The 13,284-nt window shown below is 43.5% G+C and overlaps 1 protein-coding gene across 1 annotated transcript in view; it reads right to left on the reverse strand.

Annotated features, from left to right (window-relative positions):
* Positions 1-13,284, reverse strand: part of USP13 (ubiquitin specific peptidase 13) — a 116,123-nt gene that overhangs the window by 40,893 nt on the left and 61,946 nt on the right. The window contains 4 exon segments of the mRNA XM_032483799.1: positions 6,973-7,066; positions 7,443-7,514; positions 12,647-12,687; positions 12,689-12,835. Coding sequence (XP_032339690.1) covers positions 6,973-7,066; positions 7,443-7,514; positions 12,647-12,687; positions 12,689-12,835 — 354 coding nt within the window.

A 13,284-nucleotide genomic window follows, 5' to 3' on the forward strand; every position in this document is an offset into this window, starting at 1 on the left:
CCCTTACAACAGCCCTACAAAGGAGGTACTGCCATGACCCCCATTTTATAGCTCAGGAAACTGAGGCTGCCAGAGAAGTGCCACGTAGGTCTGTCAACAGAAAGTGGCCTTACGACCGGATTATCATGCAATTGACAGAGAACAGAAGCAGGATTCCAATTCTAGGCTCTCCGCAGCAAAAACGGAGGCAGCTGTAGCATATTGTAGGTCTCTGAGACAAACTTCACCTGGCCAATCCAGCAGAAGTAACTCGTGTGCTCTCTGCAAAGGTGGGGCTGCTGCCCAACCACTTCTCAAAACTTCCTCGTGCTCAGCTTCCAGGCCCCTCCCCCTCCTCCGAAGGCCAGAGAACTTGCTATCTGGGCCATCTCTGGGTACACAGCACAACCAGCCTCCTACTTTCTTTAACTTCTCCTGCTTCTGGCCAGTCTCCTCAGCCTGACTGTGGTCCTTGGAGGCGGAGGCCCTGTCCCATACTCCTTTGAGATCTCTGGGACATCGGGATCAATGCCTAGGGTTGAGAGATCACGGCAGGTGTGCCCAATCACAGTCAGACACAACAGGTGATGGGAAAACTGCAATATCTATCTCCCTGCAGCCATGGGGCAGCTCTACATATAAAATCTCTCCAATGTGTGTGTTCTAAGCAATGTTCCTAATAAAACTCAGGTGAATTTTCCTACCTTGCTTAAAAAAAATTGGCATCCAGTATTTACCAACCACCTACTTCATGCAGAGCATTATTGCAGATTCTGCCCTCCAACAGCTGACAGACAACAAGGAAGATAAGAGACAAAATGTATCTGTAACAAGCATTAAGGAGCACTGCAGAGGACCTGAGACAGTGCTGGCAGCTTTAACTGTTAGTTAAATGATCAATTTAACTACTGTTACATCTTCTGAGAAGTATGTAGAAGTAGAAGTTGTAACGTTCTTCACTCAGTGCTGATGTACATCCACAGAGTATCAGCTGACACATGCAAAAATAATGCCTAACCTTTGCATGAGGGCTAACATTTAGTCATTCATTCAAAAGAAATTTACCCAGTGGCATAACATGTCAGATACCATCTAGGTACGTGGATGAATATTTACTAGGTGCAAGGCATAGTTCTGAGTACTTTACATGCGTATCTTGCTTAAATCACCCAACCTCACAAGGTGATGATGATGATGATTATCATTATCTCCTCCACCTGACAGATGAAACTGAGGCAAAGAGGAGTTAAGTAACTGACCCACTCACACAACTAGAAAAGTCAATCTCTCTGTCTCTCTGTGTCCATCTGTCTGTCCTTCTCTCTGTCTCTCCTGTCCTAATGCTGCTTCTTGCATACATGTGTCTAGTTCTCATCTCTGATGTCCCTGAACCCCTCTTACCAGCTCCTGAGAAAAGAAGACAGTGTGTCCCGGACTCTGGGTAAGCCCTCTTCAAACCCACACACCTCTGGGGCCAACATTACAGGCCAGGCCAGCAATTACATCTCCACTCTCGGCAGCATGGAGGCCCACGTGGAATAAACCTGCTTGCACCGTGCATTTCGGTTGAGGCATTCACATCAGTACAACTCACTGCCCGCTGCGGGCGGCGTTACTCCCTACAAGCCGTCTTGGAGCTTGAGGTGGCTGCCAGTCCCATCAAGGCAGCTGCTTGGGAAAGTTTACTAACTCGTTGAAAGTTAGTAAATTCTGAAAAGCTGGCTGCTACTCCATGCCACCATGTGGTCATACAACTGGGAGGAGACGTTTCAATGAAGACCACGGTGAAAACTCCAGAGATTCGGCCCTGCACTTGGACAGTGGCCCAGCCTCACTCATCCCCCTCCCACGCCTCTTGTCTCTCAGTGCCCATTTCATTTCTTTGTTTCCCGTCAACTGACCTTGCTTAATCCTTCGTTCAACAGGCAAGCTATAGCTTGAGAATTGACGATCATCGAGAAGTTATTTGAAAAACTTCCTCAACAGAGAGAGACTGCCTCTCCCTCTCCACGTCCCGCTGCAGACCGGCTCCCGGCTTTCGCAGCTGGGTTTGATTTGATCTCAAACTCGGCTACCCCACACTCAGTGCCTGAGCATCAGCTGGCCCCTCCGCCCGCACCTACGCCCCACACCGATCCTAGCCCTGATTTCTGAGGGGAGGTCTCACTCATGCTCAGGATCAGCTATTACTGTGGTCCCCTCATGTCTAATGTACATGAAAGTCAGGCTGTCAAAAAATTGAGCATGAACCCAGTGAAGCTTCCAGATCTAACTTCCATCTTATAAGAAACAAAAGCTAAACCACATCGCAAGGGAGAAATCCTTAAAGCAATCCTGGGGCAAATGATCCAGCTCCTTCAACCTATCAATCACTTGCAAAAAGAGGGGAACTTGAAAAAGATGTCTTTGATGCTGCAGCGAAAACCTAGATACGGGCTGGGCGTTGGCGGATACATTTTGCTGCTGTGCTTCTAACACTTTAAACAACTTTTAACATGATACCAATGTTTAAAAAAAGGCAGTCTAGTTATAGGTGCATACTGCGTACCTACAGGTGAAGAGGAGGATGTTGGGTTTCGTGTTAAAATACTGCAAGGAAAGGAGAGGATGGGGGTGGTAGGGAAAGACTGAGTTCAGGGGGAATAAAGACCCCAGACAGGCAGACTGGTGACGCTGCAGCTACACGATGGTACAGGGGAGAGTCATTATACTCTGCTCTCTGTCTGTGTATATTTGCAAATTTAAATAATTTTTTTAAAAGGTCTGGCTCTGGAATAAGGCAGTTACTTAAAAGAAACCAAAAAGCCAAAACAAGTACCGAAGACCTAAATCAAAGAAATACCACATTTTCTGGTTGGCCCAGGGCCAGTGACATCACCTGTAATATCCCCTATGGGCCTATCCCCAAACAGGGTGAGAGAGAGAGACCAAAACTGACCAAGAGTCAGACCTGCCTTCAGGAAGCTCACACTCTCAGTGTGAGCTGGCCCTGGGGCACCAGAAGCGATGGCCAGTCCCAAAACTAACTTTATAAGAGGGAGCGCCAGGTAGTCTCCAAAACAGCAACCACCTAAGGACCCTGTCATATTTATAGGCTACTGTACTTACTTTCTCCATCAGCAATTGCAAAACAGATCAGCTAAAATTAGAGAGAGGACTATGGTGTTCAGAATCTTTCCCAAGTGCTTACACAGGACTTTGTTTAATGCTGCACCAAGAAGGCGGCTGGACACTGTCCACTCACATTCCTCTGAGCCTAATGCTTTAATTAACAAACAAGCAGCAAGAATGAGGCTTTGTATCACTGTAGAACAACATTTGTACAGATATTTACATTGGAAAACCAAGGGAATGAGAAAAAGATACACGTAGCTCAGCCCGGCCCCTGTAAGCAGGTGTTTGCCATCTGCTGATTGAAACGTTTAAAGCATAAACCCTGAACCAGTAGTTCCTAACCCAGGTTCAAATCCAGAATCTCCTAGGCTAAAAGAACAGAGGATATTCCCCAGGCTATATTTCATATTTCAAAAGGTGACTTAGAAATGTCACATCTGTCCAACACAGGAAAACAGAGGTTAGTGAAAACAGTTCTTATGTTTGGAGCTAAAATTACATCACCTGGAAGTAGATCATTGATTACTTCATGTTAGTCAAAAATCGAGACCAGTAATTACGTGTCAAGGATTAGCTAGATGGGAAATCAAATGAATTATCGTTTAAGAAACTGTTCAGAATACAGAATTGTTTAAAAAAAAAAAAAAGCTATTTTCGGAAGGAAAAATAAATTAAGGCGTATTCAGCATTAAAATGTGAAAGCGCTGTCTTAGAGTGCGTAAAGATCAGGAATATATTTTTTGGAGAAGAAAAAGTATCCTTTCATAGTGAGGAAGCTTTATCTACTACAGATGCAATTTAATTTTAAAAATCAATTCAACAAACTTATATAGAAATGGCAGTGCCCAAGAAAATAACTGCAAACCTTTTTATAGAAGAAATATATAGTAAGCCTGTGTATATAAAAACTAGATTTCATCTTGGTCTGTAGCAGAGCAATTTAATATCAGGAAGTGTATACTCTAGAAGTGACCCAGCACGTAAGTAGCCCAAGATACCGGGCTACCTGGTAATTCTGCAAACCTTAAGCAGCCCCTTTGGCCATCCACTTACCAGCATCCACACACTGAGACACAGGGAGCCTGAAACAAGTACGGGAGCCACAGTTACGCAAGCAGGACAGTGCGGTGGTCAAAAGCAGACTCAGGCGCCAGACTTGCTGGTGTAAACCCCCGCTCCCCTACTCCCTAGTTTTGTAATGTAGGCAAAGATTCTGTGCATCAATGACCATACAGGAAGAGCCTGGCCATCTATGTGAGGCTAGTTATTGGTATCACTGGCTGTGTAAAAAGGAGTTCCTGCCACATGGCTCTCCCGTGTTCTCTCCCCTCCACCACACATTCCTCTCGTAATCTATCCTCCTCTCTGCTTCAGCACATATTCCTTCCTCTCTTGGAGCATTTCAGGCTCATCTACAAGATAAAAACGCCAGAGGCTAGGGACAAGATCACCTGACCAAAGGGCTCCTGAGACCTGAAAGAATAAAGATACTCAAAACCGTTTCTCTGAAACCAATTGCTGGTGAAAATCCTGATGCCTCAGAAAGTAACTCCCTCCACTGTCAAGAGGAGTGGAGATTGTTACAATGAATTACTTGTCTGCTGCAGTAACAGCTTGAAACTGACACCTCCAGGGCCACAAAGAAAATCCTGTGGTCAATTTAAGCTCATTTTGAATGTTAATGGGATCCTATTGATCCTGGCACCTCAGAGCTACTGGGGAAAGGACTTTACAAATCATCTAGCTCAAGGGTCACACACCCAAATACCATGCGCACCAGCCAGGTCATGAACCACAAAGGGACTGAAGCCAGCTGGGGACTGTGTGTCCTGTGTGAAGGGAGGGCTATTACTCAGCTCCAGCCAACCTGCTGTCCTTGGCCTGGGACTGCCAGAGGGTCTGAGTGTTTAAAAGAACCTGGAAATTCACAGATTTGTGTGGGAGTCAAGCAAACACACCAGCAGGACAAATGGCCCAAATGCTGCCAGGTTACACACCCAGAGCCAGACAGGGAGGGGTTCTCACCTGCAAGCCTCAGAGCCCTGAAGATCACACAGCTACCACACTAAGTCCATGGCAAGGAGGGGACAAGGGTCCCCAGCCTTTCACAGACTAAATTACATGCCTTGCTCATATAGGAAGTATTTTACTCCCTAATGTAAAAGGATACTGTGATATTAACAAAACCAAATTTTACTGCCAAATTTTACTAAACCGATGACTTTTCACTTCACATTTTCTCAAATGAAGAGATTCCAAAAGCACAGCAGTCATATATTGGATACATTTTCTTTACATTAGAGAGGGGACCGTCACACTTGCAATATTCACAACCCTCGGAGAGACCAATCTGCCATTCGATGGCTGAAACTGCAGGGTTACGGGACTTGCACACAGTCTACAGATCCTTGCTGGGACAGGAGAGAAAGCCAGGATCCTGAGTCCCAATCCAGTCTCCTCCTGTTCCAGCAGGGAGCGTGGACTCTGCCCCAAGAGTGGTCCAAGGAGTGACAGCCTGGATGAAAATCCAGGATAAATGCCATCAAAAACAAAATTTTGGACCAAGTTTTTTCACCATCACCTCTTCGAAGTTTCACAGGAACTCAGAGGTAAAAGCAGCCTGGATAACCCCATACCCCAGCCCTACACCCAAACCATCCGAACTGAGGGTCTTCCAGTCTCAGGCGGACAAGGAACTCATGATCTTGCAACTGCCAGATAACAATGCAACTGAAGAACTGAAGTCTTCCTGCCTCACAACACTCTGATCTCCAGGCCTGGCCACTCCAAATGTCTAACCCTCTCTACCCTCCTCACAACCAACTTCCTTCTCCCCACCCCAGACACTGCCTCTATATGTTCCCTTCCTAATCTCCCTTCTCCTGTTTGATCCATTTCCCCAACTAATTGGCTTCATTATGAAGATGTACTTATTCACTTTTGATTCTTGCTCTCAGTCTGCAGGCATCCGTCAAGGATGACTGACTGAAGATAGGAGCCCACAGGTCACACACTTGACAAACAATTGAAAGAACTTGCCCACTAAGTCAAGACAAGGTACTGTGAAGGCAGAGGAGGTGCTGGGGAAGTGGGATATGCATTCCAGCCAGGACATCTGCAACAGTGGGAGCCAAGGCTGCCAAATACAGCTGCCTAAGCTGTGCACTACAGAATTCCAAGAGCACTGCTCAAAAAGGCCAGGTGGCAAGTGGCGCCCTCTGGAGATGTGTAACAGAGCAGCCCAGGGAGGGGTCAGGGGCCCATCCTGCTGGCACATGGAAATGCAAGTCTGGCTATATTAGGAGATGAAGCACATCTTTCAATTAATCAATGAATAGTGATTAAATGGCCAACTAAGTTTCTTACACTTACAAACCCTCCGCCGCTTACCAAAAATGAGGACTGCCCAGCCCTCCCCAGACATTCAGAACCCTCAGTTCCAGAGGGAACAGCAATGTGCGTGTTGTTTTTTTAACAACCAGCCTCCTGAGAAACCCTAGCAAACAAAATTGAGGCTTAGGAGAAGAAAGACACTAGGAAGGCCAAGACTGTGTTACCAAGGGGAAAATGTTTATATTTTTATAAAGTTTATTCCTTCTACTTCAGCTCTATTTTATGCAGAATATTATTTCTGAAGACCATTAACGATGGCAATTACATATAATCCACGAAGCAACTGCCACTAGAAACCCCAGCCCTGGCTACTCCTCACCACAATTTTTAAGAGCGGACACACACCGTGGACCCTAAAATGAAACAGCTATTCTGGCAGCTTGCTACATTTACAGCCACCATTCCCCAAATCACAGGAAATCCACCCTCTAGCTGGGAAGGTCCCTCCTTCCTACATATCGACATGGCAAACACATGGACACATACCTTATGCTCCTCCTTCATCACCTGTTCAATGAGTTCAGATTTCACGGGAGGTTTTGAATACTGGCCTGAGAGAAGGCCATGTCCTAACTTAGTCCTGGGCAGGAGGGAGAAACAGACAAAAAGGTCATTGTTGTTTCCTCTCAGAGATATTAAAATTATCCACAAATTCCAACAACTACAGCTGAACACTGTGTCTCAGTTACTCGCAAATAACTCTTTTGATTCTGCTTGATACTGATTGAAATGTTAAATTTTCTCAGCACTTTATAATTTTACTAATTATATATATAATATATAATACATAAAATTTAACTTATAAATTTACTAATTCTTATAAAAGCAACACATGCTCATTTTAGAATACTCTTAAAAATACAGAAAATAAAGAACTGACTTTAATTCTGCAACCCAGAGACTACTATAAACACTTTATCAGATACTTTTCTTAAAAGCTACAATTGGTTACTTACATCTGTGTATTAAAATCTTGTGTTGGATCTAAAGGAGAGTAGTCAAATATTCTTGGAAGATTTCCTACATACCTAGAAAATGAGAAGCAACAGTCAAAACAGAGGAACTGAGGGAAAAACAGAACCAAAATAAGCTGTCATCCTGGCTAAGACCTTCTTGCCTTCCTGTCAAAATTAAATCATCTACCCGAAGAGAAGTTTTTCCTGCAGCCATGCTTCTGGGCCCCGCTGAAATGTTTGTGCTTCTCTCAGTGGGTCTCAACCCTGGGTGCGAGTTAGAATTCCCTAAAGGATTTCTTGAAAAAATGCAGAAACCAGAGCCACCGCCCAGGGGTTCTGATTTCACTCCCTGGGATTGGGAATCTTTTACAAGTTCCCCAGGTGATTCTAACATGCAGCCAGAGTCAAGGACCACTGGCTTATGCCATCACAACTACCATCTCGAAAATAAAAGGTAAAGTTAGGAATTATCTCAATCATGTCAAAATGAATAATGATGACAGTAAGAGTGACAACTACTGTTTCTGGGGGGTTTCCTCTGTTACCTGATTAAGTCTTCATTACAACTATATGTGGAGGGGATTATTATCGCTACCCCGTTTGAGAGATGAGAAATTGGGAGGCAAATTCTTCAGTGAGATTCCAAAGTCACCCAGGAGGGAGTGATGAAGCCCAGAGGGGACCCAGGCAGCCTGGCTCCCATGCGGTGCTCTGAACCACTCTGCCAGCTGGACCTGCCCCGGCCACAGTCTCCTGCAGTCCACAACCCCTTTCTGACCAGTCTATCCCGACTGAGCAGCGCTAACTGTACCCACCCGCCTCTCATCTCAGTGCACAATCATTCCCTTCACTTCTTACGTTCTTCTTCTGTTTCATACCCCCTGCTTTGAGCTGTTCACCTTTCCCTCTTGAGGCTTTGACTCTCTGAGCCTGAAGGTTCTAGGAAGAAGGATCCAGAAGCAGATCCCTTTCCCTGGCCCTTCCTGCACTTGCTCTGCCCACTTCTCTGACCTCACTCCCCCTCACACACAATGCCCCGGCCACTTCCCCTTCTTGCTGCCCAGGGCACGCCAAGCTCGCTCCTGCTTCAAGGTCAGGCATACACTGTCTCCTTCCTGGAACTCTCTCTACCCATCCCTGTTCTTTTTCAGGTCTGATTAAAAGTCCCTCCCCACCCTTCCTAAAATCCCCTATCAGCCCACCCTGGCTAACTTTCTTCTTGGCATGCATCACTATTTGCAATTATATTAATTTATTTATGTTCTTGTTTATTATTTATCTCTCTAGGGATTACATACTAGAATATAATCTCCATGAACTACATAACCAATTTCTGTAACTGACTACCTTTAACCCAAAAGGAAAGGAATTATTTCAATAAAGCCTTAGCAGAGAGCCATGATACACTATAGTTAGTAATGACCTCTAATTAGATCCCTCAACAACTAGGAATTTCTCGGACCTGCTGTCTACAAACTCAGAATTTGTATCTGAGGTTATGGACCAACACCGAAATTAACAGCACATGTCTCTGGAACAGTCCCATTCAAACAGCTTTTGGATGTGTCACTAGGCAACAATTCCATCTAGAAATTTTCAGTGGACCAAGAGCCAAATAATAGATAAACCAAACTTTGGAACCAAACCATATTCAGAGTCAGAGATTGCATTGAAGAGCTGTTAATAACATACAACATGATAAACGTTATAAACCTTAGCTCTCATACAATCCAGTCTTTCTCATATCTCAAAACCTGACAAGACAAAAGAAAACCTACTGAGAATATGAAGATTAGTGAAAAGCTTAGGTTTTCAGGCAAGATTGCTGGAGAAGAATAAAGTTAAAGGGGGTTGTAAACCATCAATATCAGAAAAGTCCATTTTGCTAGTAATTTATATTCCTTTTCTAATCAACAAGGACTGTCCTCCATTAAAACAAAATTAAATTAATATGCAGCAGTAATGTGGGATAATTTTTAAAGAACTCATTATATCTTCAATTTGTAATCTAGTGGTTTTCAAAGCAAAAAAACAGTTTTGCTATCTGACAATCCAAGCTGTCATTCAATTTGCACACCAGTTTATTTAGATTTGCTCCCCATCAGAATTATTTTGAAATGTAAACTGGGTTCAAGCAGCAAACAGGGTATCAAGGAGTCAGACTAATGTTCCTGAATTCCACTGTGGTTGTGCAGAAGTCATTTAATTTCTCTGTGAGTCACTCTTTCTACTTGCAAAATGGAAATATTGCTCCTAGACGCAACTCCACTGAGTTAGTCCCACTGGGGAAAAAGGAGTTTCCAGAGCAAGTATTTCTACCCAGTGAGACTTGGGAAAAGAACAAAAAGATCAAGGTATGGATAAGTTGCTCATTTTCTTATACAGTAAATGTTTAGGAAATGGAATATAAAATATTAGATGACATAAAATTCTAAAACTCTTGAAACGAGACTTGAGAGGCAAGAGATTCAAATCTTAAATCCAAAATACAGACATGAGGTACATTTTTTCATTGAAGAAAAACTTCAGAAAGTTAATTGTTCATCAAACTTTGAAACGTAGAAAATATTTTCAAAAACTATAGACTGTAAAGCACTAAAAACGCTGCTGGGCTTTGTAACAAAAGAACGTAAGTCTCTTCCATTATAGTTTAAAAGAAATAATAATTATATAACATCTACCATAAGGCCATAGAGCTTTCCTTCAATATTGAAAAAAAAAAAAAAATCTTGGAGCATGAGAAAGAGAAGATGAAGCTACATTGTTCCCCAATCAAATCGTAATACAAGTAAGACACAAGGGTCAGAATTCATAAAAATAATACAATGCATGATGCAAATCTTCGAAAAGGTTTTCCCATTTCAGAGCTTCAAACTTGCTCCTCCTTTTGTCCAAAACCCTGTTTCCACTCCTCCTGCACATCATTCAAGGTCAGTGTCCTTTCGTGTGTCCTTTCTTCAAAGAGATCCTCCCTGACCACCTCATTCCCTTCTCCTTCATGGAACTCACCATGTTTACAACCATGCAGTTGTTCTTAGGATTACAGATCTTCCTTGACAAAAGATGCGGTTATGTCCTGACAAACCCATTGTAAGTTGAAAATATCTTACACTGAAAATGTATTGCAGGGGAGAGGGGACAGCTCAAGTGGTAGATCCTGGGTTCAATCTCTAGTATCTCCTCTAAAAATAAAATAAGCCTAATTGTCCCCCTCAAAATATAAAATTAAATAAATAAACCTAAAAAAAAAGAAAAGAAAAAACAATCCCATTTAAAAAAACCTTACATATTACAAAAAAAAGAAAATATACTGCATACACCTAACATATCAAACACCACAGCTTAGTGTCACCTACCTGAAACGTGCTCAGACCACTGACATTAGCGTAGAGTTAGGCTAAATCATTTAACACAAAGCCTGTTTGATAACAAAGTGTTAACTACCTTATCTAATTTACTGACTACGGTACTGAAAGTACAGAACAGAAGGGCTGTCTGGGTCCAAAATGGTTACTCTTGGGATCGAGTGGCAGACCGGGAGCTGCCCAGCATCACAGGGGAGTATGTACCTCAAGCCACTAGCCCAGGAGAAGAGCAAAACTCAGAAATTCGAAATACAGTTTCTACTGAATACATACCACTCTTGCACCATCATAAAGTCAAAAAATCTTAAATCGAATCATCACAAGTAATAGGCTGTCTATGTTTATTTAATGTCTGTTTCCCCAGGGAGGGCCAGGCACCTATCCTTTTGTGTACCACTGAACCCCCCACACCCAGCACAATGCTGATCAGAATAGAACCCACTGTTTTTGCCCAGATGGAAAAATGAAAATCTGACATGGAAAACTGACCATAGATTTCCAAAGCCAGGAAAAGTAAAAAAAAAAAAAAAAAAGAGGTAAGACTTCAAATACCAAGAGAGGAAAGAAAAGGATATTTGATACACATGACATATATGACATATAATCACCCTTAAAGCCATCAGTGGTCAACTCCACGTGGGTGAAAAATGGCCTTTTGTTGTTCCTAGCCTGCTGTCTGCCTGTCAGTGTGTCCGAGCACGCATGTGTCCTCTTCCATACTTGAACCAAGGTGGAAACCTACCTGCTCTGGAAAACATTAGAGATTATTTCCTAAATTTAGGCAGCAGCTGCCCATGAGCTGCAGCTGCCAGTCTCTGCGGCTCCCTGTCCCAAGCACAGCCTACATTAGAAAACGGCCAGAGGCAGCCACTCCACCCAGGGGAAGGGAGGAGGAAGAAGGCAACTAAATGCGCATAGTTAGCAAGCACCCTAAATCAGTGCCTCCCAATAACTTGTGGTGAAGGGCCAACTCGTTTGTTGATTTCAACTCATATAAATGATACCTTCTAAAATACAATAAAAAATGAATTACAGCTGAGCCTTGAACAACACGGGATTTAGGGGCACTAACCTTCCGCACAGTCGAAGTTCCACGCCTAACTTTACAGTCAGCCCTTTGGCTTCAGGGTTTCTCCATACGTGAGGTTTCAACCTACCGCAGATCATGTAGTACTGTAGCACATATTTATTGAAAAAAATCCAAATATAAGTGAACCAGTGTAGTTTAAACCTGTGTTGTTCAAGGCTCAACTGTACTGGAAAAACGAAATGCCATTTATAAAACAGAGCAATGTCAAACTGCTACAACAATTTCTGAATGCTCACTCCCAATCTCCATACTGGTCTCACTACATACAGATCCATATCCAATAGTCAAAGGCCCAGCGCCATCTGGGAATCACATTTTGAGAAGGAAAAAAAATTGAAAAGCCTAAATCCTTTAAGAAACTCCACTCACCAGGAAGGCGACACTGACCCAACAGATCACTGACTCTCTCCTAGTGCATCTATAGAAGAGATTTGGCAGGTTTGCTGTGAAGATTAATGATTATTATATTCTTGGCATACAGGGTGATGGTCTAAAAATGGAAGCCATTATTAATACGACAAATGCCCTGTTGATGTTTTTCCGTTTACAGAATTCTCCCTAGCTCAGCGGATCCCCATAACCCTCGGCAAGGGTTCTCACCCAGCGCAGGGCGAGAAGTCACAGCGCAGGCGGTGCGGCGAGGTGTCCTGCCACCAAAGAAGAAGGGCTTTCCCGTGCACTCGCCCGGCTGCACGCGGCGGGGCGGGGCGCCAGGCAGGCTTTGCGCCCGTTCTGCGGGAGACACTTACGCTCTCTGGAACTCCGGGATGCTGAAGATGGCCTGCATCACAGGAGCTCAGATAGCAGCTATTCCCCAGGTTCTTGAGCCCCGTGTAGCCGGGGCCGTACATGGGCTTCAGCTTTGACCCTGTCTCCTGGATCACTTCCCACTCGCTGACCCGCGGCTTGATGTCGTTGTCCCGGAGCCCGTTCTCTGTCTGGGGCAACATCATTGAGGAAAAACAGCTTTAACGATGATGATCGCTCTAAGATCATGTCTCAAAAATTATTTCTAACAGCAATTGATGTTTCTGCCCTTTTCCCCCCAATTAAACAGAGAAATAAGTAACTTCATGAAAAGAGACTAAGACGGTGAAGGCTGTACAAGGCAGATGTACTTAATGCCACAGAACTGTACATTTTAAAATGGTTAAAATCGTGAATTTTATATCTTCTGATAATTTTTTAAAACCAAATTAGAAGATTTAAAAATAGAAGAGACAAAGGCTGAGAGGAAAGGAGATAGGAGAAAGAAAGAAAAATAGGAATCAAAAAAGAAGCAAGTAGAATAATTTCAAGAGCAGACACAATGCAACACAGCAAACAAAAAAGCAAGGCAGTTGCAGAGGAAAGTGGAATAAAACAATGGGGCTTGGGAGTAGCTCAG

This window comes from Camelus ferus, chromosome 1 (assembly GCF_009834535.1).
Source record: "Camelus ferus isolate YT-003-E chromosome 1, BCGSAC_Cfer_1.0, whole genome shotgun sequence".
In the NCBI taxonomy this organism is placed as follows: Eukaryota; Metazoa; Chordata; class Mammalia; order Artiodactyla; family Camelidae; genus Camelus; species Camelus ferus.